Source organism: Phascolarctos cinereus, unplaced genomic scaffold (assembly GCF_003287225.1).
Source record: "Phascolarctos cinereus isolate Bilbo 61053 unplaced genomic scaffold, phaCin_HiC Scaffold_2;HRSCAF=192, whole genome shotgun sequence".
In the NCBI taxonomy this organism is placed as follows: Eukaryota; Metazoa; Chordata; class Mammalia; order Diprotodontia; family Phascolarctidae; genus Phascolarctos; species Phascolarctos cinereus.
In genome coordinates, this window is record NW_027555625.1 from 386,587,335 (window position 1) to 386,614,369 (window position 27,035).

At 39.8% G+C, this 27,035-nt stretch overlaps 1 protein-coding gene across 2 annotated transcripts in view; it reads left to right on the plus strand.

The window, feature by feature from the left end:
• Positions 1-27,035, plus strand: part of GRIA1 (glutamate ionotropic receptor AMPA type subunit 1) — a 347,675-nt gene that overhangs the window by 203,272 nt on the left and 117,368 nt on the right. For both annotated transcript variants that reach the window (XM_020978367.2, XM_020978364.2), the window contains exons 6-10: positions 4,835-4,996; positions 5,750-5,917; positions 18,004-18,108; positions 24,021-24,131; positions 24,937-25,143. In XM_020978367.2, the coding sequence (XP_020834026.1) occupies positions 4,835-4,996; positions 5,750-5,917; positions 18,004-18,108; positions 24,021-24,131; positions 24,937-25,143 (753 nt within the window). The remainder of the gene's footprint in view (positions 1-4,834; positions 4,997-5,749; positions 5,918-18,003; positions 18,109-24,020; positions 24,132-24,936; positions 25,144-27,035) is intronic.

The window sequence follows — 27,035 nt, forward strand, 5'->3', positions numbered from 1 at the left end:
TCCAAATTTTTCTCCTTCCCTCTCTCCTCTTCCTCCTTCACAAGACAGCAAGCAATCTGGTATAGGTTATACATGTACAATCATATTAAATATGTTTCCACCTTAGTCAAATTGTGGAAAAAAAAGAATCACAACAAAAGGGAAAAGCAGGAGAAAGAAAAAACAAAAAAAGTGAAAGTAGTGTGCTTCTTTTTGCATTCAAACTGCATTGTTCTTGCTCTGGCTGTCAATAGCATTTTCCATCATGAGTCATTTGGAATTGTCTTGGATTGTTGTATTACTGAAAAGAGCTTAAGTCTATCATAGTTGATCATCGCACAATGTCGTTACTGTGTACAATGTTCTTCTGTTTGTACTCACTTCACTCAACATCAGTCCATGCAAATCCAGGTTTTTCTGAAATTTGCCCACTCATCATTTCATATAAAACAATAGTATTATAATGCATTCATATACCACATTTTGTTCAGCCATCCCCAATGGATGAGCATCCCCACAATTTCCAATTCTTTGCCATTACAAAAAGCTGCTACAAATATTTTGTATATGTGGGTCCTTTTCCCTTTTTATGATCTCTTTGGGATGCATACCTAGTAGTGGTATTGCTAGGTCAAAGTGTAGGCACAGTTTTTAGCCTTTTGGCCATAGTTCCAAATTGCTCTCCAGAATTGTTGGATCAGTTCACAACTCCATCAACATTTCCTCACATCTTCTCCAACATTTGTCATTTTCTTTTTCTGTCATATTAGACAATCTAGTAGTTATAAAGTGGTACTTCAGAGTTGTTTTAATTTGCATTTTTGTAATCAATAGTGATTTGAGCATTTTTCATATGACTATAGATAGTTTTGATTACTTTGTCTGAAAACTTCATAAGTTTTGATCATTTATAAATTGAGGAGTGGCTCTTATTTTTTATAAGTTTGACTCAGTTCTCCATATGCTTAAGAAATGCCTTTATCAGAGAAACTTGCTTCAAAATTTTTTTCACACTTACTATTGGCAACTGTATTTCGCTTCGCCCTATTCTCACCACTACTGTTTATTCTATTCTCTCTCTCTTTTTTACCCTGTCCCTCTTCAAAAGTGTTTTGCTTCTGACTACCCTCTCCCCCAATCTACCCTTCCTTCTATCACCCTCCATCCCCTTCCCCTTCTGTTTTCCTGCATGAGAAAATATATTTCTATACCAAAATTGAATGTTATTACCTCTTTGAGCCAATTCTGATGACAATAAGGTTCACTCGCTCTCCCTCACCTTCCCCCTCTTCCTTTCCACTGTAGAAGCTTTTCTTGCCTCTTTTATGTAAGATAATTTACTCCATTCTACCTCTCCCTTTTTCCTAGTACATTCTTGTCTTATCCCCTAATTTTTTTTGATATCATTTCTTCATATTCAACCTACATATACAACCTGCCCTCTTTCTATGTATACTCCTTTTAACTATCCTAATAATGAGAAAGTTCTTATAACTTACAAGTATCATCTTCCCATGTAGGAATGTAAACAGTTTATCCTTAATAAGTCCCTTATGATTTCCCTTTCCTGTTTACCTTTTTATGCTTCTCTTGAGTCTTGTATTTGAAAGTAAGATTTTCTATTCAGCTCTGGTCTTTTCATCCAGAATGCTTGAAAATCTTCTATTTTATTGAATGTCCATTTTTTCCTCTAAAGAATTATACTCAGTTTTGCTGGGTAAGTGATTCTTGGTTGTAATCCTAGCTCCTTTGCCCTCTGAAATATCATAATCAAGCCCTCTGATCATTTAATGTAGGAGTTGCTGAATCTTAAATTATCCTGACTGTGGCTTAAATTGTTTGTTTCTGTTTGCTTGTAATATTTTCTCCTTGACCTGGGAGCTCTGGAATTTGGCTACAATATTCCAAGGAGTTTTCATTTTGGGATTTCTTTCAGGAGGTGATAAGTGGATTCTTTCAATTTCTATTTTACCCTCTGGCTCCAGAATATCAAGGCAATTTTCCTTGATGATGTCTTGAAAGATGATGTCTAGGCCCTTTTTTCGATCATGACTTTCAAGTAGTCCAATAATTTTAAAATTCTCTGTCCTGGATCTATTTTTCAGGTCAGTTGTTTTTCTGATAAGACATTTCACATTATCTTCTTTTTTTATTCTTTTGATTTTGTTTTATTGTTTCTTGATTTCTCATAAAGTCATTAGCTTCCATTTACTCCATTCTAATTTTTAAAAAATCATTTTCCTCAGTGAATTTTTGTGCCTCTTTTCCCACTTGGCCAATTCTGCATTTTAAGGCATTTTTCTCCTCATTGGCTTTTTGTACATCTTTTTACCATTTGGCCTAGTTTGTTTTTTAAGGTATTATTTTCTTCAATATTTTTTGTGTCTCCTTTACCAAGCTATTGACTCATTTTTTTATGATTTTCTTGCATCCCTCTCATTTCTCTTCCCAATTTTTCCTCTACCTCTCCTATTGATTTTAAAAATCCTTTTTGAGCCCTTCCATCACCTGAGACCAATTCATATTTTTCTTGAAAGCTTTGGATGGAGTAGCTTTGACTTTGTTGTCTTCTTCTGAGTATGTGTTTTGATCTTCCTTGTTACCATAATAACTTTCTATATGAGAGGTGGTTTTTTTTTCTGTTATTGGCTCATTTTCCCAACCTATTACTTGACTTTTAACTGCTTGTTAAAGTAAGGCTCTACTTCCAGGGTGGGGGATACACCTGGGAACCAAGTCTCTGAGGTTTTGTGCAGCTGTTTTCAAAAATACTTCTAGGGACCTTTAAGTTTCCCATTCTTCCAAGGTACTGTGATCTAAGGAGGGGTGTTTACTGCTCTTCTGGCCTAGTCTGTGGTGTGTGAGTGACTACAAGCACTTTTTTCTGCCTGGAACTGTAATGAGGGTTCCTTCTCTACTGCTGCCCCAAGCTCTGCTATGCAAGTGCTCCTCCTCAGCCCAGGCCTGTGACCCAGATCCAAGTATGGGCAAAGCAACAGAATCCTGCCTCCGTGCCAGCAAAGAGACACCTGTAATCTCCTTCTGACTAGTAGTTCAAGCTCATTACTGTCTGTGGTTCCCAAGGCCTTCTCCTGGTTTACTGGGACCCAGTCTGTGTTAGCATGGCCTGAGCTTTACTATGCTCCACTCCTACCCAGGTGTGACAGACCTTTCTTGCTGACCTTCTAAATTGGCTTTGGCTGGAAAAAATTACTTCGCTCTGTCCTTTTATGGGTCATGCTGCTCCAGGAATTGTTTTATGGCATTATTTAAAGGTGTTCAGAAGGGTTTGGGGGAGAGCTCAGGCAAGTTGCTACCTTTTCTCCACCTCACTAGGCCACCTTCTTGATAATTGTTTTTTTAAATATAATTGTTTTTTTATAATCATTTGTAGTTTATTTTATGTATTTAAATCATTATTCTAAGAAAGGGTCTGTAGACTTCAGTAGACTTTCAGTGGGGTCCGGGACACAGAAAAGGTTAAGGACTGTCCTGAGAAAATGAAAAGAGGACAGTTGTGAAGAGGTCCTTAGTGCTAATATTCTGTTTACTGGAGCTATGACCTTAGGCAAATCACTTCTAAACCTCATTTTCCTCATCCATATAACCAGAGACCTGGACTCAATAACCTTAAAGGTCCCTAGGAGCTTTAAACTTTATAAAATCTGGTAGGCCTCAACACTTGGGGCCAGCTCCATCTTGTGTGAATGAAGATGTCACACAAAGCATCATCCTGTATTGCCTATTCATTACTCACACTGGGTGGCATGAAATGCTGAGTAGGTTCTGGGAGGTCAGAAAGCCAGAATTTACTCAGTTATGTAAGGAACTCATTCATCACAAAACCGTATTTCCTAGGGAACCAAAAATCAGTTCACAGAATGTTAGAGCTGGAAGCCTTAGAGATCACTGAGTCCATCATCCTTGCTTTACAGAGGGAAAAACAGAGACACAGGGAAGTTGTGTCTCAAGTACAAAGCAGAACCGAGACGAGAACACAAAGTTCCTGAGCCCTAGTCCAATTCTGTTATATGATCTAAAATCCCTTATATGAAATAAAATCTAAAATGCCATTCTGTGTTCTGGGTTTCCCTCTGGTTCTGACAAACACTCAATCAATAAACGTTGCTCAAGCACCTATGCTAAGCAACTGGGATGCAAAAAGGAAGAAGATAATCCCTGACCTCAAGGGGCTTACAATCTAATAGGGGAGACGACATGTAAATAAATATGTACAAGCAAGCTACATACTAGTTAAACAGGAAATAATTAACAGAGGGAAGGTGCTAGAATTGAAAGAGGTTAGAAAAGCCTTCCTGTAAAATATGGGATGCCAGAACTCACTGTTATTGGAGAAATGCAGTAGCCAAAGGGTTGTATATTTGCTTCTACCAGCCTTAAGAGGTTTAACTATAAAAAAACAGCTAAAACAATTTATGCTGCAAAACCTTGTCATGTCTTCTGTGCACTCTAGTGTCACATGAAGTTTCTAAACCAGTGCATGTCCTAAGTTTTATTTCCCCAATTTTGACATCACACATTCTAAGATTCCTTCCAGCTCTTCCTAGCTGTGACCCTGTGCAAGTAACTTCATCTCTGTGTGCCTCAGTTCCCTATGCTGTAAAATAGAAGCAATAATAACACCTACTTTCCAAGATTATTGGGAAGATCAAGTGAGATGTTTGCAAAGTGCTTAGCGGTGCCTGGAACATAATATGTGCTTGATATATATTTGTTCCCTCTTCTCCCCTTTCCCCTCTGACTTTTTTTAAATATTGCTAAATGAACCAGTTAATCCAGGACTATATGTTCTAACCCTGTGGGTTTGTTTTTCCCCCTCCCTCCCCTTCCACAGGGTTTCATGGACATGGATCTGGCTAAGTTCAAGGAGAGTGGTGCCAACGTGACTGGTTTCCAGTTGGTAAATTACACCGACACCATCCCCGCCAAGATATTACAACAGTGGAAAAACAATGATGTCCGTGATCATACCCGTGTTGACTGGAAGAAGCCGAAAGTGAGTGGTTCTGAGTGTGAGAAAGGAGGCTGCAGATCTTCATTGTCATCCTAGACAGGTTTCATCCTTGTAAGTCTAATGCTATTGTGCCTGAGAAAATCATCCAGATCGTTTTTTCTTCAGTGAGGCTATCTCATAGAGAGGTCAATCGTGAGTTAACTCTTGTTAACTCTTTTAGCTCACTCTTGTAAGAAGTCCATCAAGTCTCAATTACTCATGGACAGCTTAACATTTGTGGGTTAGGAGGCAGAGTGTTATATTGGAAAGAACACTGCAAGAAGATTGAAGTAGGATTTGAATCCAGGTCTTCCTAACTCCCAAGTATGGTGCCTTGTCCACTAAAACCACACTGATTCTTTTGCTTATAAGCTACACTGACAGCTTCAATTTCCTCACCTGAAATATTAGGCGATTGGACCAGACCATCTCTAAGGTTCCTTGCAGCTCTTAAAATCTAATCTTTAAAAGATTCCCTGGTTCCCTTGATTACCTACTTCCTATTCTCAGGGGGCAGTATATCACAGAAGACAGAGAGCTGGCCCCGGGGTCAGAGGTCCTGGGTTTAAATCCTTAGGCCTCTTTTTGCTCATCTGTAAGATGAGATGGTTGAACCAGATGGCTTCTGAGATCCATTCCAGCTCTACATCTATAATCTTGTAATTCAATTAACTCATGGCTGTATAATTTGTATTAGAATAGCTTTCATAATCCAAAACCCCCACACACATAACAATATTTTGTTCTTTTTCCCAGTATACCTCGGCACTGACATATGATGGTGTTAGGGTGATGGCGGAGGCCTTCCAGAGCTTGAGGAAGCAGCGTATTGATATCTCCCGCAGGGGAAATGCTGGGGACTGCTTGGCCAATCCAGCTGTGCCCTGGGGCCAAGGGATTGACATCCAGAGGGCTCTACAGCAGGTGAGGAAAAAGAAAAAGGCTGCTACTGTTCTAGGGGTGGTTTCAGGATTTTAGAACAACATGCAGATAGAATTTCGTTCAGGTAAGAACATGCCATGCATGTTGGAGAAATGTAGTGGCCAAAGGGTTGCAAATTTGCTTCTGCCAGCCTTAATAGGGTTAATAGAAAAAAAAAGCTAAATAGCTTATGCTGTAATACCTTGTCATGGCTTGTACTATTGAAATGTTTTGAAACTTAAAAATCTCAGAGCTGAAAGTACCACATAGGTCATTAAGTCTGATGCCCTGCCTGATGGATTAATTCCCTTCTCCAACATGTCCAGTGAGTAGTCATCCAGCTTCACTTGGGAATTTAGTTCTATTGTTAACAACTTACAGTTAGGAAGTGAGAAAGTAGATTCTTATATTGAGCTGAAATCTGCCTTTCTGGAACTTCCCCCATTGGTCTCAGTTCTGTTCTTTAAGGCCAATCAGAAAATGTTGAATTCTTCTTTCCCAGATCAGCCTTTAAGCTATTTGAAAGGCAACCGTAATATCCCTCCAGGTCTTCTATTCATCATACAAAACACCTCCAGTTTCTTTAACTAATCAATGCTTTCCCTAAAATCTGATGCCCAGAACAGAAAACAGTTCTTTAGACATACTAACTAGGGCAGGCTAAAGTTGAATTTTTGTTCTGGACACTAAATGTCTTTCTCTTCTCCTAGAGAATTTTTTTAAGAATATTAGACAGAAAAAAGCATGAGTAACCAAAGTAATGAATCAAGAATAGGAGAATGACAAGTACTATTATTGGCTGGGCTTGGGATTAGGGGGAGAATTTGGGAGGAGGTACACTCTGAGGGAGGAGATTGGGGATTTTGAATGGGAAGCCAAATTTGGCAAATATTTCTGTTTCATTTTTCATGTTACCACTAACTAGTGCCCATTACAGAGGTAGTCATCAGTTGCTCTTTTAGAATGGAGTGGTCGGGATGAAGATCAGTCAGAGGTATTTATAATGTTTAGTCTGGAGAAGATTTAGTTGATGAGAATTGTGTACACGTATATGATACGCTGTCATGGGGAAGAAGGATTAGGCTTGTTCAGTTTGGCCCCAGAGGGTAAAATCAGGATCAATGAATGAAATTTGCAGAGAAAGATTTAATCTTGATGTTAGGAAAGTTTTTTCTTACAATTAAAGCTATCCAAAAGTAGAAAAGGCTGCCATTGAAGGCAGTGGCTTCTCCTCCAAAGAATATCCTGAAGCAAAAGCTAGGTGACTGCTTCCTGTGTATGTAATAGTCAGAATCCTTATTCAGGTAAGGATTGGACCAGAAGGCTTCCAAGGTCCCTTCCAATTCCAGGATTCTGTGATTGAGTTTCTGGTCTCTATCAAACCACACTTGATGGACAATCACCTCTGTCTTTAGGTGACTGTACTCGGAGTCTGTTCACAAGACTACATTTATCAGAGGTAGAGCTTGGCTCCCTAAGGAGGAGATGAGGGTTTTTGAATGAGGAGCCAAATTTGGTAAATATTTCTGTTTCACTTTCTTTCACTTTCCATGGTTCCAGCAACTATGGCCCCTAGGGAGTTCAGCAGCAGCTGCTCTGCATTTCTACTGTGATTGACTGGGTTGCATTAAGTGATAGAGAAAATGTGGGTATGTCCTCTGGGACCAAAAGGATACGGATCATATATACAACGACCACGCTGATCAAGGAAGAATTTGTTATACTAAGTCACTGTCCATCATAAAATGAGATAGAAGAAGCTAACATAAGTCATCCCAGCCATCTCTTTGCTGCCACACTGGACTGCTCCTGAATCACCACAAACTGATGTCTACTTTTTCAGTTTTTTTAAAGATGCTCTCATATGAATATAGAGCTTAATTTGTGATCTTTGAATTGGAAAGTTAGTTCAGTGAGGTAGTAGAAAGATCACTAGAGTGCAAGTTCTGAAGAAACCTGGATCCAGTCTCACCTCTGCCAGTAACTAGCTGTGTGACTGAATAATTCATTCAAGGTCTCTGATCCAAAGTTTCCTTCTCTGCAAAAATGAGCTCTGGCATTTTACATTTTCAGGTCACTTCCAGCTCTGATATTCTCTGTTGTAAAGTCCTTTGACCTGTGATATTCTGTGTTCATTGATCTTGCCCAAGTACCTGGAGTGACAGAGTTGTTTGCTTTCGTCTCCCAGTCTAGGGTTCACAGGCCATAAAACACAGACCACTTGTGGCAAGTGCTGACCATTATGACATCCCATGCATGACTGTGACCTCTCCCCATTCAATTGTCTTACTGGCCTCATTGCTTATGATAATAGCTTTACTCTTATGAAAAGAGAAAGGAAGAACCACCCCGCCTCAGAAATCCTTGACAAATGGTGATCCTGACAGGAGAGCTAACTACACCGCTAAGGGGCCCTATTCCATTTTGTTACAGCTTAAGAAACAATGATCAGAGTCCCACAACACCAGATCACAGGTCACTAAGTCCAGGGGCTCTGGTATCACCATTCTAACTATAATTCTAACATTTAACCAAGATGGAACATATTAAGAAGTTCAGATGGTTCAAAAGACTTATCAAACCCACTTCCTTTGTTCTATTCCTATTGTGACCATTCTATTCCAGATCCACATAGACTGCTGGAGTAGCCTCCAAATAGTCCTTCTTTCCTCCCTTTCTCCTCCCTCCACCCTTTTAGCTGTTGCAAGAATAATCTTATGCACAACTTTCATCATGTTATTTCTCAGTTCAAGTTATTAGTGGCTCCCCTTTGCCTACCAAATTAAGTCCAATCACTTCTCCCTGGCATTCAAGGCCCTCCACAATCTGCTATCAATCAACAAGCATTTTTTAAGTGACTACTATGTTTCAGGTACTAGAAATAAAAAATAAATAAATGAAACATTATTTGCCCTCTGAGAGCATATGTTTTATAGATAAAAGTAATGTACACATAAAAACATTGTATACACAAAGTAAGTATAGAAAACACCTGGTAATCTGAGGAAGAACTGGTAGAGGATCAGGAAGGGAGTCATGTAGGAGATAGCCCTTGAGCTGAGCTTTGAAGGGGGCTAGGAATTCTAAAGGGCGAAGGTGAGGAGGGAGCACTTTGCAGGCATGAAGTAGCAGCCTATGCAAAGGCAAAGAGATGGGAGCTGGACTGTCATGTGCAAGGAACAGTGATAACGACAGTTTGGCTGGACCAGAGAAAGTGCATGAAAGAGAGTAACGTATGATCAATCTGGAAAGGCAAGTTAGAACCAGGTTGTAAAGGACTTTCAATACCAGACAGATGAATTTGTATTTAATCCTAAAGGTAACAGAAAGCCACTATACTTAATTTAGCAAGGAAGTGACATAACCACACCTGTGCTTTAAGAATATCACTTTGACATCCATGTTAAGGATGGATTGGGGGAAAGGAAAACTAACGGTATGGAGAATAATTGTAATGCTATTTCAATACTGCAGACGAGAAGTGTTGAGGGTGAGGTGGTCTGGGAGAGGTGGTCTGGGAGAATGGCTACATGAATGGAAAAGAGGGGGTAAATATAAGAGATGCTGCAGAGGCACAATTCATGAAACTTGGCAACTGATTAGATGTATCAGGTGAGATAATGAGTCAAGTATGACTCCGAGGTTGTGAACCTTTCATTACTGGAGGGATGGGGCTTCCTTGGACAGAAGAAATAGGAATGTTCAGAAGAGGAGCAGATTTGAGGGAAAGATTATTGCTGTTTTTGGAAATGTTGAGTTTTCATTTCCTAGTATAGCTAGTGCAAAATATCTAATAATCAGTTGGTATTGGTGGGGGAGAGAGGGGGTGAGTGTTATAATGCCTACATGTTCCAGGCACTGTGCTAAGCAACAATTTTTACAAATATTATCTCATTTGATCCCCTCAATGACCCTGCAAGGTAGGTTGCATTATTACCCTCATTTTATAGCTAAGGAAAATGAGACACAGAGAGGTTAAGCAACTCAACCAAAGGTCACACAGCCAAAAAGTATCTGAGGCCAGATTTTGTGACACTGGGCCAGGAGAAAAACTGTGCACCAGTCTTTCTAGATGTATAGATCTGAGAATCACCTGTATAAAGGTGAACATTGAACTCATAGTAGTGGGTGAGTTACTATAGAGTGAAAAGAGAAGGGGGCCCAGGACAGAATTTCAGGGTACCTATACAGTTAAAGGGCACAGTGTGGATGATAATCCAGCAAATGAGGCTATCACACAGTTAGGAAAAGAATCTATATTATGAATCTGTAAACATTTACTAAATGCAAGCAGTGATGGGAATTCCTAGAGAATGAAGTATCTAAGAAGAGAAGCAGTCAGGAGTGTTAACTGTTACAGAGATGTGAAGAAGGATCAGCATTGAGAAAGGGTCATCAGTTTTGGCAATTAAGTGATCATTGGTAATTTTGGAGAGAAAAATTGTTGGATCAAAAGCCAGATAATAGTGACTTTAGAAGAGAATGAGAGGAGATGCAGTGGAAGTAATGATTGTAGATTTCTTGTGGTTGTTGTTTTTAGAAGCAGGGCTATGAAAGGAAAGAATGATACAGGATAATAGACTTGGTCTAGTGACATGCCTTTTTTCCCTTTTTTTAAATAAATGCAATATGGGCAAATGTAGGCATTAGGAAAGAAATCAGTAGAGAAAGACAAGAGATAAAATGATGATTGTAAGTACCATGCTTGACAGAGGACATGAGAGGGAATGGGATGAAGAGTACAAGTAGAGGAGTTGGCCTAGGTGGGAAGGGCAAACTCTTTATCAAAGAGTGGAGTAAAAGAAGAGACAATGGAGGATGCAGTGAATGGATTTTGAGATGTAGAGGAAATGAAAAGAATGGCCTCTACTGTTTCAATAAAATATGAGGTCAAGTCCTCTACTAAGGATATGAGAGAGGGGTGCTGTGGGAAATGTGAGGAGAGAAAAGTTTGTAATAGTCACTGTGGTGAGTGTGATAGAAAATCAATTAGAGAAGAGTTAAAAGGACTGCCTTGTTATAATAAGGGCCCTGTTGAGGTTAAGTATCATAAATTTGTAGTCAACACTGCTCTGTAACTTCTTTCACCAGGATTCAGTAACATACAAGTAGGAGCAGAAGAGGCAGGTGGTGGAAATACTCTAGAACTGTAGTTTTGCAAAACATGAGTAATAAAAGGGCATGGGAGCAAGGGATTTGAGAGTAGAGAACAGTGTCATGTTGAATTGATTAACTATAGGCTCAAGATTACAAAAGGAAGTCAATGAAGTCCCAGAAAGGAATGCAGTGCTGGAAAGTACAGAGAGGCGAAAGAACTGGACTTTTCATAATGAGGACCAAAATGAATTTTGGAATGATAATGCATAAGAAAAGATGAGAATTATAAAGCTTAAGAAAAGAAAAATGAAAACATAGGAAGTTATTATTAATCAATTAATTTTCTGAGTTCTTGATGATGACAATAGAAAATCTGGGGGTGATGATGAGAGCATAAGCATGACCATCTCTCTAGGCAGTTATGAAGGAATAAAGGAATAGATTATGGGAATTAAAGAGACTGAAAAGCCAAGAGCCCGAGGTGATGCAGGGAGCGTCAATATACATGCTATAATGTATTTATTTAAGTAAAATGTCAAGGGTTGGGGTGGAGAAGTACCACCTTATCTTTCCAGCTTTACAGGCGTTCTGTTCTCTAGCCAAACTAACCTATTCCATCTCCCTCAAATACAGACCACACTTTCTCACTACTACACCTTCATCCCCAATCCTTTCTTCGAAATCTTCCTTCAAAACCCAGTTTAAATTCTACCTTTTTCATAAATCTGTCCCCTGGTCAAAAATATTTTCTTCCAACCAATTCACTTATAAATTTTTGGCCTGCCTATCTTCGTTTTTATTCTATTCTGAATTAGTTATTATGTTAACTATTGTATAGTGTGCAATAAAATACTCAAATGCTCAAATTAATCTGTGATGTTTGACTTGGTCAGTCCCTCCATTGAAGAAGATCCCAATCCATCCATTCCTGTCCATCATGTGTGTGGCTATTATTCATGTCCTTCCAAGAATTCACTACAGGAGATCCACCTAATGGGATAGAGGTCTCTCTAAATTTCTCCTAACATCATGAAGATGCCAACGGAGCACTCAAGCTGTCCACCTATTATCCTTTGCCACGTATCCAGCACATCTTTTCTTCCCATCATACATTTCACTAATAACACCTTTTACTACTGTTGTTCAAAGTTCCTCATTGGTTATGTCATATCCTATTCACACCCACTATAGGCTTCTCCATTTCCCTCTGGATGATATTCATTTTCAGTTCTTCTGAGTAGTGGCAATAGTAGCAATGATATTAAATCTTTACAAATTGCATCCCCCACTAAACCAAGCTCCATGAGAACAGGGATAGTGTCTTTTCTAAACTTTACATCTTTCATAGTGCCTACCATAGTGCCTACCACTGGGTAAATGATTTAAGTAATGGTCGTTCAATGACTCACAAATGTATCTCAACTGAAAAGGTCTGAGATCACACAGGAGGTCTCAAAGGTATAAGAAAGTTGGGAGGTCCATAATTGGAGGACCTGTGGCCTAGAACTGCCAATGAAACAGAGCCCTAAATCCATCTGAAAGGTCGAGGACTATAGAATGGTTAGAACATCTAAAATTTAACATAGGAGAGCTAGTAGAAATTGCATCTTAACACACTAGTCTTAGCACATACTGATTCTTCTCTGGTTCTCCCTAATAGTTTGGTTTCCACATCTATAAGTGGGAATATAATCCTTTTTCTCTCACTTCTGTCTGAGAAGCACTTCAGAAAGATTAATGAGCAAATATCTAAAAACACTTGGAGTTCCTGGGAAACAGGGCCAGCGAAGGACAAGGTATGGTGTCCATATGCTGCCCATATGCTGCCCATCTGTGCCCAGGTATTGACTAGTGGATTACAGTTAAGAATATTGTTATCCAGAAGTAAACATCTCGGACTTTCTGTGCTTTAGCAATCAATCAATCAGTCAGTCAGTCATTATTACTTGAGCACCTACAATGTGTCCAGACTGTCCTGGGCACCATGGGTGATATGGGTGATATGAAAGTCATGGAATGTTAGCACTGCAGAGGATCTCAGAGATCAGTTAGTTTAACCCCTTAGTTTTATAGAATAGGAAACTGAGTTCCAGAAAAGTGAAATGATTTGCCAAAGGTCACTTCATTAATTAATGGCAGAGTCAGGACAAAGATGAATTTTTGACTCCAAGCCCAAAGGCTTTTCCCTTTAAACTACTCTTTATCTTCAAGGATACAATGTGGTCCCTGGCCTCAAAAGGCTAAGAGTCTAGCAATAGAGACAAGATAGATATAACAGCATCAAACGATATCAGACAGTACAAAATTCAGGGCTAAACTGCATAGTGCTAAAGGAGTCCAGAGATATCTGAAGGCCAAATAATCTGAAGGTGGTTCTGAAGGTGGAAAGTCTTCAAGGATAGCAGAAGAAGAAGCTGACTTCAAGAGGACGGAGCAATATGAGCAAAAGCACAAAAGGGGGGATAAGATGGAATTTTTTTGTGGGAGTGTGCAGAGACTGGATAAGTGATTAGTGTTGGAAAGTAGCAAACAAGAAGGTTAGATAGGACAGAGTAGGCCTAATTACACAGAGTTTTAAATGCCAGGTCGGATAGTTTTGATTTGAGATGCCTAAGTGCTAAGGAGCCCTAAGAATCTTGGATACTATAAATAAGGGGTCTTCTAAACACTGCCATATTCAAATAACCAGCCTGGAACAAGGGGTGAGGAAATAATTACAACCTATTCCAGTTGTATGGTTCATGATACAATGAGGTACACAGTGAACAGAGGAGTTATAAAAAATAAAGGGACAATATGACATAGTGGCACTAGCATTGAACTTAAAAGATCTGAGTTCAAGTGACAGTGTGTGATCCTAGGAGGTTTCATCACCTTTCTGAGCTTCTGTTTCTTGACCTATAAAATCATAATGTTACCCATTTTGTGTGAGTCTCATAAGAATAAAATGAGATAATGTAAAATTTAAATATAAATTTAAATGTAAAATTTAAAATGCAAAGAATTACATAAAGTCAATTCAGATGATGCTGGTGATAATGATGTATAATTGGGGGGTGAGAGTGGGGTGGTCTAGGCAGTGGTGATCTCCTCACATTTTAAGGGTGCATCAGAAAATCAGAAAGCTGTGTGACAATCAATGAGGAAACATTTATTAAGCACCTTCTATGTTCCAGGCTGCTAAACACTGAGAATACAAAAAGAGGCAAAAGACAGTCTCTGTCCTCAAGGAGTTCACAATCTGATTAATAATAATAATAATAATAATAATAATAACAATAGTAATAATAATACTAATGATAATAGCTAGCATTTTTAATGCTTGCTATATGCCAGGCATTGTACTAAAAGCTTTACAATATTATCTCATTTGATCCATGCAACAACCCTGAAGGTTAGGTACTGTTATCCCCATTTCAGAGCTGAGGAAACTGAGGCAAACAAAAGTTAAGTGACTTGTCCAAGGTGTGCAGCCATGAGTATCTGAGGCTAGATTTGAACTGGGCCTGACTACAGGCTCAGCACTCTATCCACTGTGCCACCTAGCTGCCTCACAAAGAACTAATATGTGCTAATAAGTTATATGCCAGATAAATAGTAAACAATTAAGAGAAAAATGGCATTACAATTAGGAGAGCGTGGGTGAGGTTGGACCCTAAAGGAAAACAGGGAACTCAGTAGGTGGAGATGAGGAGGGACAGTGTTCCCGGTACAGGAGACAACCAGGGAAAAGGTCCAGAGTTGAGAGATTGAATATCTTGCTTGTGGAATAGCCAGGAGGACAGTGTCACTGGATTAAAGAGTACATATGGAGGAGTAAGTATAAGTACGCTGGAAACATGGCTTGGGGCTAAGCTTTGAAGGACTTTGAATGCCAAGAAGACCAAAAAATGCAACAGATGGCTGACTCTTGAGAGGTGCATCCTCTGCCACCATCTTCATTGTTATTCCAACAAAGAAGTCAGATTGGTTGGACTGTTGGAGGGCAGAAAGGCAGCAACAAGTCACAGCCTTGAACTGAGCACCAACCTCTCTAACTTTTGCAAGGGGCTGCCTGAAGCTGGATCATAGGGGCAGAGAGAAGCTGGGCTTTCACTGACACTACTGGAATATGATCAAACCATACTGCTAATGCTGAGCTTGTCCTTGGAGGAAGGGCAGGGAAAGCATGAGGGGCCTTACTGCAAGGGGAAAATAGTGTAGTTGCATGGATTTGATGTTGCTGGGTAGAGTTCCTTGTCTATTAGTGTTCCTTTGTATTGCATGCATCCCTGGGGAAGTCTTACATGTTAGGCTGTGATGTAAGTAACCTGAGGTCTTGAGCACAGAGAGCACCAGAGAGCTGCTTTGCAGTATGAATCTTTCAGAATGTGAGTAAAAGCTATGGCATGCACAGTATTCTTCATCCTCTGGGACATATCTGAAGTCTCAGGACCCTTATATAGCCTTTCTTAATCTTCTTCCCATGGCAGCATTCCTGTCTTTCAACATACAGAAGACCCAGTCCCTTAAATGTGTATTTTTCTTTTTCATCTTCCAAAATTCAGTCATGGGTGATTTCTTCACAGTCCAAAGGCCAGACAGGTGTAACAAGGTGACTCTAGTTCATTCGCTCTATATAGCAGCCATCTGAAGTAGGTAGATGAGAGGTCATTATATCCATTTTCCAGATGCAGAAGCTGAGGCTTAGGGAGACTAAAGGCCCAGGTTCACAAAGTGAAGCAGTGGCAAAGTCAGTACTTACAACCCAGGTCACCAGCGCTCTTTCCACTACACCATGCCACCTTATTAACTCAGCATGACAATACCATAATCACTTGCCCTAAGACAGATACTGGGATGTCTATGGAGAAATTATTCTCATTGCCCTTATCCTTGTCACCAACCTCACCCCTCCACCCTTCCCTCTGTTTTACCGTCATGCATTTTAAGTGAGAGCACGTATTGTTGACAACCAAAGCAGACAAAGTGTTACAAATGGTCCCCCAGGCAGCAACCATCCCATCCAGGCAATATAAAAGAGTTATACTCAACTATTCCTCAGACAAGCCCCATGCTGGCTCCTGGCACCTCAAACAGGAAGCCCAAGGTTAAGTCTTCATTTTTCACTCCTAGAGTTGGCAGATACTAGAGAGGTGAGGGTAAGCATCTTGCTTGGCCTGAGAAGGATAGAGCCAAGGAGAAATCCCTGATTCCCATCCATCTAGTCCATTACAGGGAGAGACCACGAAGGCTCTGGACCTGATAGATGGAGATTATACAATTCAAGGAAATGGAATGCTTAGTCCAATTTTGTACCTCTGTCTAGACTATAGTTTTACTGACAGTGCCATATACTTATTTATCAGGAATCCTCTGCTTTTCCAATTAGTCAAATGACAAGCAAGTATTATTTTTTAATCTCTGAAAGGCAATTTGGTGTGTTTGGGGGGAAAACATCTTTTCTGATGGCAAAAAAACCCAAGTCCAGGCTCTAAAACTTATTATCTGTGAAACAAAGGACAAATCCCCTTACCTCTCTTATCCCGTTTCCTCATCTATTAGAGAAGATGGTTTGATTTGATTAAATTCAACAAACATTTATTAAGTCTACACTTTGAGCAGAATACCATGTTCAGTGCTGCAAGAAATGCAGCATTTAGAAAAAATGATGGTCCTTGCCTTCATGGAACTTTCATTTGGGGGATTATGGTACATAAACATAACTATAATACAAAATGAAACATGATGAATCCTTCACAAAGGTGTAAATAATGTGGTATATTTGGTTTAAGAATCAAAAAGTCATTTGTGATTGGAGTGGAGGAGGGTAAGCTTCCTGGAGGAGGAGGCAAGAGGATGGGTAGAAATTCAACATGCAGAATAGGGGAAAGCATTCCAAGAAGAGTAAACAGTGTAAGCAAAGGCCTAAAGGTGGGAAAGGTAATAGGTGCAGTTGATGTAAGTGGTCTAATTTGGCTGGAGCCTAGAGATAATAATATGAAATAAGGCTAGAAAAGTTGGGTGGCACTCACTAGATTGTGGACTGCCTTGAATGCTAGTGTGTATTTTAACTTTACTCATTAGGCAACAGGCAGCAATAAAAGGGTATGGAGCAAGGCTGTTAACTGGCCAAATCTATTCATAAAGATGATTGCTCTGGTAACTCTTCTGGAATGGATTGGAATGGGGAGAGCCTGGAGATGAGAAGACCTATTAGAAGGTTGTTGCACTAGTTTCAGCCAGAGGTACTGAGGATCCTCTCCTCTCTAGGTTAGTGGCAGTAAAAAAAATAGAGGAGGGACACGTTTGATAGCTCTTGTGAGGTAGATCGAAAAGATATTGCAACTAATTGAATGGAAAGTGAGGGAGAAGTTAGGATAATTTCAAGTTTTAATATGAGAGCTGAATAAGTGCTGATACCGCTGACATAAAGTCCTAAAGAAGAAAAGCTTTTAAGGAAAAGATAATAAGCTCAATTTGGGCTGTGTTGAGCTTGTGCTACCAGTCAGACATTTGTCCTATAAGGCATGCAAGATGCTAGTATGGAGCTTGCTGTAAAGATCAGGGCTAGAGATGTAGATTTTGTAGTCACATGCATAGAGATGACAGAGCCCTTTGTCCTTTGAACGGTACATATTGCTGAAGGTCTGTGTTGGGCTATCAGGCTGGAAGTCAGGACAGTTGATTGCTACTCTGAGCTGTCCCCCTAAATTCAGTATTATGTCCTTGGACAAGGCAATTCATTTCTTCGAGACTTATTTCACTGTGAAAAGGGAGGGGAGGGGAAGTGGAAGGGCAAGAATTAGACTGTGTTGAATACTCTCCAAATACTCTTTTAGTTCTGATATTGTATTCTAAAGTCCCAGCTGTGACATTCCCCATTTAATGTTCTAAGATCACTTCCAGCCTGAAAAAAAAGCTATGCTTCTGAATGACTCTTTTGTAGAAAGTGAGATACAATCAGAGGCTGCTGAATTCATCTTTCTCTGCACTTGGTTTTTCTTCCTCAGGTACGGTTTGAAGGCTTGACCGGAAACGTACAATTTAATGAGAAAGGACGACGCACCAACTACACCCTCCACGTGATAGAAATGAAGCACGATGGCATTCGGAAGGTGAGGGGCATTATGCTTTTGGTTCCCTATGGGAGAGAACTGGGCCTCTAGCCAAAGACTGTTGACTCCTCTTCCCCTTGCTAGGGTGACTCTGGGAGGCAATGTGGTATCGTGAAAGCAGCCCAGGACTGGAAGTCAGGAGATCTGGGTTCCATGCCCTGACTTTACCACTTCCTATCTGAAGAACTTTGGGCAAGATGGATTTAGTCTCAACTTCACCATCTATAAAATGGGATAGATGTGAAGATAGAATTGTCTGAGAAAGTTTTCTTCAAACAATACAGTGGTATACACAGACAAAAGATCATTACTGTTGAGTTATTATAATAGTCTTCAATTCAAGGGACTATTTACCAGGAATGTAACTGTCTTCCCATGCAGAGGAAGATAGGTGTACTTATTTGTTATTTAGACATTTTGATATGCATCATGTATGTGAAGCTCTTTGCAAACCTTCAGTGTTACTGTGACATTTTTCGCTATTGTTATCATTACTGCTGTATCTGAACCACTGTATGAGGCACTGTAGGCACAAACCTTTGATACCTTAAAAGGTCTACCCCATCTCTGAAGCTGATTATAGTCCTTCATGCTTATGTATTTCTTTTGTTGCTATGGACAAAAAAAGAAAAAAAAAACCAAATAACCCACACAATGTCAGGGTTAGAAGGACCCTCTGAAGCTATGCAGTCCCACCTGTATGTGAGCAAGACTCCCTTCTACACCATACCTGACAAATAGTTGCCTAATATTTGCTTAAAGGCCCTCAATGAAGGAAAGCCACTACTTTTCATGTAGCACTACACATTTAGATAGCTCTTTTCTTCTTTCGAACTTTTTTCAATTAGTAAGCATTTATTTTTTCTCCCTTTCCCCTCACCCTTCCCCCAAGTTGAAAAAAGAAGAAAAAAGTCCTTGTGGCAAATATGCACCATCAAGCAAAACAAACTTGCTCGTTGGCCACGTCTAAAAACATGTTTCTCATTCTACATCTTGATGGCTCTCATTGTTAAGTTGTTTTTGTTTTGTTTTTCCCTTGCATCAGGACTCTGAATAACATTTGGAAACTTTTACCCATTGCTGTAACATCCTTTGGATTCAAGGATAACAAATGTAGCTCTATTTTTTTCCCCCATGGCAGCCCTTTACATACCTGAAGATGGTAGCCTCATCCACTTAAATCTTCTCTTCTTCAGAACAGACATCTCCAATTCCTTTAGCCCTTTCCAGCCCAAATGCCCTCTGCTGGATGCTTTCAATTTTATTAATGTCCTTATTACAATGTGGCACTCAGAATTGCACATGATACTTCAGATGTGATTTCACCAATGCATAGTATAGTGGGACTATTGTCTCCAAGTCCTTGTCATTTTGTATCATTCCAGTCTTCTTACCTCATTTGCTAACATTTCCTCTTCAATCCAGTGACACTGACTATATTTTGTTCCTCACACAAGGTACTCTCTGTCTTCAGATTCCAGGCATTTTCTGTCTGTCCTCCATGCCTGGAACACTCTCCCTCCTCATCCACACCTCTTGGCTTCCCTAGCTTGCTTCAAATCCCAGCTATGATACCTTTGTCTACAAGAAGCCTTTCCTAATCTCCCTCAGTGCTAGTGTCTTCCTTCTATTGACTAACCCCAATTTATCCTGTGTGTAACTTGTTTGTATTTAATAGTTTTCATATTGCCTCACTCACTGAGCTGCTTGAGAGAAGGGACTGTCTTTTGCCCTTGTATCTCCAAGGCTTAGCTCATTCCTGGCACATAGTTGGTGTTTAATAAATGCTTATTGACTGACTGTCGATACAACCTAAGATCATATTAGCTTTGGCTTCCATATCATATTATTGACTCTAATTGAGCTTGAGATCTATGAAAACATGGAGATCTTTTTTTTTTTCAGATCAGCCTCTGTTTAGCCATGTTCCCTCAATCTTGTACTTGTGAAGTTATTTTTGGACACAAGTCAGAATTTGTGCATTTATTCCTATTAAATTTCATCTTATTAAATTTGGCCTATTCTTCTAACATGTCAGTATCTCTGGATTTTGATTCTGGCATCCAGCACATGAGCTCTCCCTCCTAGCTTTATGTCATCTGCAAATTTGATAAGCGTACCATCTATTTATAGTTCTTGGAGATCATAAGTTTAGAGTTAGAAAAAACCTTTGAAATCATATAGTCCAGCACCCTCATTTTACAAATGAGGAAACTGAGGCTCAGAGAGATTGGGACTTGGCCAAACACACACAGGTGGTGATTAACAATGGCAGAATCTGGGCCCCAGTCCTGTAACTACAAATCTAAACTCTTTTCATGGCACCATGTTGCCATACCACTTAGATGTGCTTTTGTCCAGATTATTTGTTAAAATGTTTAACAGATGCCTGGGCCCTTTACTGGAAACCCTTTCCCAAATTGATATCAGCCCTTAGACTTTTGGCCCAGGCATTCAGCCAGTTTTGAATCCATCTAACTGTACCATCATTGAGCCCGCATCTCTCCATCTTGTCCACAAGTGGCATGATAAACCAGTCTAGTAACTCTCTCAGAAAAGGAAGTGGCCTATTAGAGCTCATTTTTTTATGAAAACCAGGCTGGTTCTTTGTGATCCCTGTTCCCTTTACAAGATGGTCATTAATCACTGATTTCAGAATTTTGTCTGGAATCAGTCAAAATTCATTGGCCTATAGTGCACAGTACATTTTTCTCACCCTTTCCAGAAACCTGGACAATAGTTGCCCATCTTCCATCATTTAGCATCTCTCCCATTCTCAATAATCTTTCAAAAATCAATAGCAGTGGCACAACAATTACATTTCTTTCATTGTCACAGGATGTAGTTTTAGGAGGCTAGTAACTAGTACTCCTAAAGGGCAGGTGCTCGTGTTCTCCTGAATATTGGGTTTCAGCTTCCTATTAGCCCTGGCTATTCTTTGCAATAGAAAAATTATGCTTCTTGATGGGGAAAATGGAAGCAGAGCAAGAGTCCAGTAGTGCTACCTTCTATTCCATAATGGTCCAGTGGTACAGTAGATAGAATGCTGGGCATGGAGTCAGGAAGACCTGAGTTTAAATCCAGCCTCAAATAATTACTAGCTGTGTGACCCTGGGTCACTTAACCCTGTTTGCCTCAGTTTCCTCATCTGTAAAATGAACTGAAGAAGGAAATGGCATACCACTCCAGTATCTCTGCCAAGAAAACCCCAAATGAGGTCACAAAGAGTCAAAAATGACTGAACAGCAAGAATCTCTCTGAAATAGCAATCCCGTCCCTTTTAGGTCCATTTCTTTTTCTCAATAAAGCTTTAAAAGGCCTTCTTTTTGTCCTTAGGATTCCTTGCCAGCTTCAGCTCGTTCTGAACTTTAGAGTGGCTAATACTGTCATTACCAGACTATAGCATATTTTAAAAAATTTATTCTCTAATACCTGCTCAAACTTTTGCCTTCTATACATACTTCTTTCATCTTACACAAAGAGCTCCCAGTGTATCCAAACCTATCTCTCAAAATAGTTCTTTTTCTCTTCATCAGAATTTTTCTATTTGTTTCCTCATATTTTCATTTTTGAAAATGCCCCATATCCCCCAAGTCGATATCCCCTATAGATGTTTAATGCATGGTTTCCCTTTTGTGATCTCCATAACTTACACACAGTAGTGCCCTCCCTCCCTTTTATTTGTTTGCATTTTCTTTATATATTTTCTCTATATACATACACATATGTGTGTGTGTGTGTGTGTGTGCGAGTGTGTGTGTGCATTTGTTGTCTTCTCTTGTTAGAATATAAGCTCCTTGAGAGCAGGGATTGTTTCATTCTTTGTATTTGCATTGCCAGCACCTAGCATAGTGCTTGGAACGTAGTAGGTGCTTAATTAAAGGCTTCTTGATCAAGTGATTGATTCTTATCTCTCCTTTCTTTTAACCTTTTGTAATCTCCTTTTCTCAAATTTAGGTTCCATGTTACTTGAAATATATTCTTCCCAAATCTAAGGCACATCATCTGCTAGCCCACTTTTCTGATTTTGATCCTCTCTGTACTTAGCTGGTCTGATTTTCTGTTGTCAGACTCACATTCTACCATCAATCCCATATTGAAAGTATTTCTGTCTTAGTAGGATGGGAAGATTAGCCTTCTAGAACCCAGGGCTGCCTATAAGCTGTGTTAAGCCATAAAAGTAAGGCTTTAACAGAAGGGATGAGGGGATAAAAAAAAAATAGTAATCATTCCCATCCCCTCTTGGAATCACATACAATCAAAGAGTACAATGCCTGGAGCATATTAGATACTTATTAATGTTTATTGAATGACTGACTGATCTACTGATCTCTCATCTAGACTACTGCAAAAGCCTCCTAATAGCTCTCTTTAAATCTATTCTCTTCCCCTTCCAGTCTATCTTGTTCTTTTTCCCATAGTAATGCTCTTAATATGAGAATATCAGTCTCTTGTTTCAAAACCTCCAGTGACTTTCTCTTGCTGCCAGGATAAAATCCGTATTCCTAAGACTGGCATTCAAGACCTCCCACACTTTTCACTATCAGCAGGGTATTGGAGAAGATATGATCACCCTTTTTAATTATAGGAAGGGTTGTCACAGGGAAGAAGCATGAAATTCGTTTTGTTTAATCTCAAAAGGCAGAGCTAAGAACGAGGTGTGAAAGTTACAGGGTAGCAGATACCAGCTTATTGTATGGGAGAATTTTCTAACAATTCATAGGAATTCATAGGAATAGGATTTCAGAACTGGAAAAGGAATCTACCTAGTCCAACCCCCATATTTAACAGATGAGGAAACTCAAGGTGAGAGCTATTAAATGACATGTCTCTGTTATTGCACAGGTAGCTAAGATACATTCAGAAGTCAAACCCAGGTCTCTGGACTCTGATTCCAGTGTTCTCACCACTGCATTTTATTACCTGTCTTGAAACTTTCTATTACTGGAATAGTTCAAGTAGAGGTATGGTAACCACTTGGGCACATTTGACAGGGTACCTGTGGTTTGGCTAGTCATTGGACTTGAGGACTGCAAGGTCCCCTTCCAATCCTGAACTCAGTCATTCTTAAGTGTCAAGTGGAGGGCCACCTTTCAGTGACCTTCAGAATAGGAAGCACTTAAGACAACTACAGAGATTCAAGCTGGCCTTGCCTGTGAATGATTTTGGCTGGAAATTGGTCCAAATGTGAGGTCATTTTTGTCCTCAGCCCTTCCTCCGGAGGCAAGGGGCCAAAAGGAATGTTTCTTCTTTTCATTAAATACCAAGTCAGTGGTCCCAAGGAAATAAGGCAAGCCACCCAATTCTCTGCATCCTAGAAGAGTCATTAGGTAACTATGGAATCTTGAAGGTTATATAGATGCTGAATGGTAAATATACCAAAGTTCCACCAAGATAGAGCTTCTATAATGGATGGAGTCTGTGACAGTCATCTGAAAGTCTAGCTGTTTATGAAGAGGCTCATCACCAGAAAAGTTGACCACCAGGTGACATGCTCTAGATTTGCAAAGATTTATTTCAGATAACATTGTAACCTTAGGCAAGTCATTTATCAGTTTGCTTATCTGGAAAATGGGAAAAGTATTTTACTGCCTACCCCACGTAGCTGTGAGGAAAGCACTTTGAAAAGTTGAAGTTTTATATGTGTGTTTTACATATATATATACGATATTATGTGTATATGTGTGTATACATGCAACATGTGTATGTATGTGTGTGTGTGTTTGTCATCCTTGTCATCTTCATCATATCCCAGGTGAAAATAACAATACCTTCCCTACTCATTTCACAGATTGGTTTTGAGAATCAAATAAGATACGTTCTACTAAAATGCTTTATAAATGGTAAGGTATTTTATGGAAAAATACAGTGGAACATCCTTATTGTATTTTTTGCTATCTTCTCATTAACAGATTGGTTACTGGAATGAAGATGACAAGTTTGTCCCTGCAGCCACTGATGCCCAGGCTGGTGGTGATAACTCTAGCGTCCAGAACAGAACATATATTGTCACAACCATCCTAGTGAGTACCTAGCCTTAAAGCAGTCAGTCAGTCAATAAGCATTTATTAAGTACCTACTGTGTGCCAAATACTGTGCTAAGTGCTGGGGCTACAGAAAAAGGCAAAGGACAAAGGCAAAAAAAAAGTCCCTACTCTCAAGGAGCTCGCAATCTAATGGGGGAAGCAACTTGCAAATAATTATGTAGAAATAGAATACACAACAGGATAAATTGAAGATAGCCAGCAGAGGAAATTCAATGGCCTTCAGGGCGAGCAGGAAATGTTTCTTGTAGAAGGTGAGATTTTAGCTGAGATTTGAAAGTAGCAAGTATGGCTATGGCTTAGGTCTGGATTGAGGTTAAGCTTAAGTGTAGTAGGAAAAAGCACAGAACTTGCAGGCAGATCTGGGGTCATTTACCAGCTCAGCAACTAGATATGTGACCTTGGACAAGTTCCTTGGAAGTTTATAGGATTTGGAGCTGGCAGTGATTTTAGAAATCACCTAGTTCAACCCCCTCACTTCATAAATGAGAAAACTGAGACCCACAGAAACAAAATGACTAAACTCATGTTATACAGGTAGTAAACAGCAGAGCCAGGACTCCCACCCAGAGTATTTAATGTCAAATCTAATTTTCTTTGCTTTATACCACATTGTCTCATGTGAACCTTAGTTCCCTTATATGTAAAATAGGAATATTAATGATTGCCCACCTCACAGGATCATCATGAGAGCAAATGAGATAAAGAACAGGAAATTACTTCATACACCATAAAATTTTTATTGTTTAGCCATAAAATGATTTCTCTCTCTTTCCTCTTCTAGGAAGACCCTTATGTGATGCTAAAAAAGAATGCCAACCAGTTTGAGGGCAATGACCGCTATGAGGGCTACTGTGTGGAGCTAGCAGCTGAGATTGCCAAACACGTAGGTTACTCTTATCGTCTGGAGATAGTCAGCGATGGAAAATATGGTGCCCGAGACCCTGACACAAAGGCATGGAATGGCATGGTGGGGGAACTGGTCTATGGGGTAAGTTCACCAAAGAGCTGGGTGAGTTTGAAGTCAGTGGGTGAAACAAGGGTTTGGACAAAGGTAGTTGGTACCTTCTAAGAATTATGGGCCCCTGTTACCTACTGGTAGATGGTCCATGTCCCAACCGCTCGGCTTATGTAATCAATCATCATATTCCTGTAGGACCTTAAAGAATGGTATCATGAAAAAGAATGTTGGCTCTGGGGCCAAAAGTCGTGGCTTCAGATCTCACCTCCGATATGCACTACATGTGTGACCTTGGGCAAGTTTCTGAACCTCTGTGAGTCTCGTTTCCTCATTTGTAAAATGATGGGGTTGGACTAGATGACTTCTGAGGTCTCCTCCAACTCTAGAGTCATGAACATCTAGGAACTTAGCTCATGATAGAAGAAGAGTTAGAGTTAATGCTGAGAAATGAGTCTAACAATATTATTTTTTATGTGACCTCAGGCAAATCTCTTCTACTTGCTTAGCCTCAGTTTCCTCATCTGTAAAATGAGGATAACAATCTCCAAACTGTTCCCTTCATAGAATTACCATGAGGATCAAGTGAAACAAGGCACTATCTACATACAGCATGAGCATTATTTATAAACATGCTCATTGCCTTATTCCTAGAGTAAGGGCAACTCAAGAGTCTTTTACTTATAATCCAAAGGGACAACGCCTATCAAGCACTGTAACTCTCAAAGAACTCTGTATGTTGGCTGTTCCTGAGAGTCCAACTCTGAACTTGTGGTGAGGTAGAGAAAGCAGCAGGCTTGGAGTCAGCTGATATAGATCCAAATTTCCACCCTGCTACTTTCTGCTTGAAGCTTTTACCTTCCCTGGGCCTCTTCCCTCACTGGTAAAATTATGGGGAAAGGGCTTCGATGATTATGCTTCTGTGGTCTCTCCAGTTCCAACACTTTGTTCTGTGTTCTAAGTTTCCTTCTGACTGACATTTTGTAATTTGTATTTGTAAAACTCATCAGAAGTACTGTGAAACAGATATGGGGGGGGGGAAGTTACTTCATTCACATCTGGCTCCTGAAAGACATTTAGCGCAAAATGACCTGCTTTAAAAGAGATAAGCTGATGTGTTCTTTCAGCTGCAGCACCATTTTAGTTATCCAGTTAGAGGCCACTTACCTAAAATGACATCTCTTTGAAAGTTAAAGAATCTGTAGGCATCAGATCAGTCTACATGAAAATGAGCAAGAAGTTTAAGTAAAAATCATAACTCACATTTATATTGCAAATCAAGGTTTTCAAAGCACTTTGCTCACAATGCCCCAGGAGGTAGTGCAACTATTGTTATCCCTACTTTCCAGATGAGGAAGCAGGCACAAAGAAAAGTGAATTAACTTGCCTATGGTCACAACAGCTAGTGGGTGTATCAGACTGAAAGATTATTGTTCTTCCCACTCTCTAACAAAAGCTTCATTCCTTTTTCATGATAGCCTTCCATCAACAGCTCATTACAGTCATGAATTTGAGTTTTTTCATAGAGGACTAGGAGAGGTAAACTGAGAATAACATAAGGTGGTTGAGAGGGAAGCACTTTGTAAAACCTTGAAATGTAAACTTTGATGTGAACTGCTGTCACCTCAGTTTTATGCAAGTCGTATTTCGAGAAGAGGTAGAAGTTCAGTCTTTTCCTAAACCAATATAGCAGCTTTAACAAAGGAACAGTCTTCAAATATATTGACTAAATGTATTTCTCAGGCAGTAGGAAGCAGTCAGATCAGACAGAGCAAGGCCCTCCACTACCCCCAACATCTGTCAGAATTAGCCTCACATCTGGGCCGTTGTATTGGTATACTGGTATAACAGAATGAAGCTGTCAGCATGGAATAGGGACATATGGTCAAGGCTCTTGTTTTGAAAGCTGGTATTGTGACATCTGG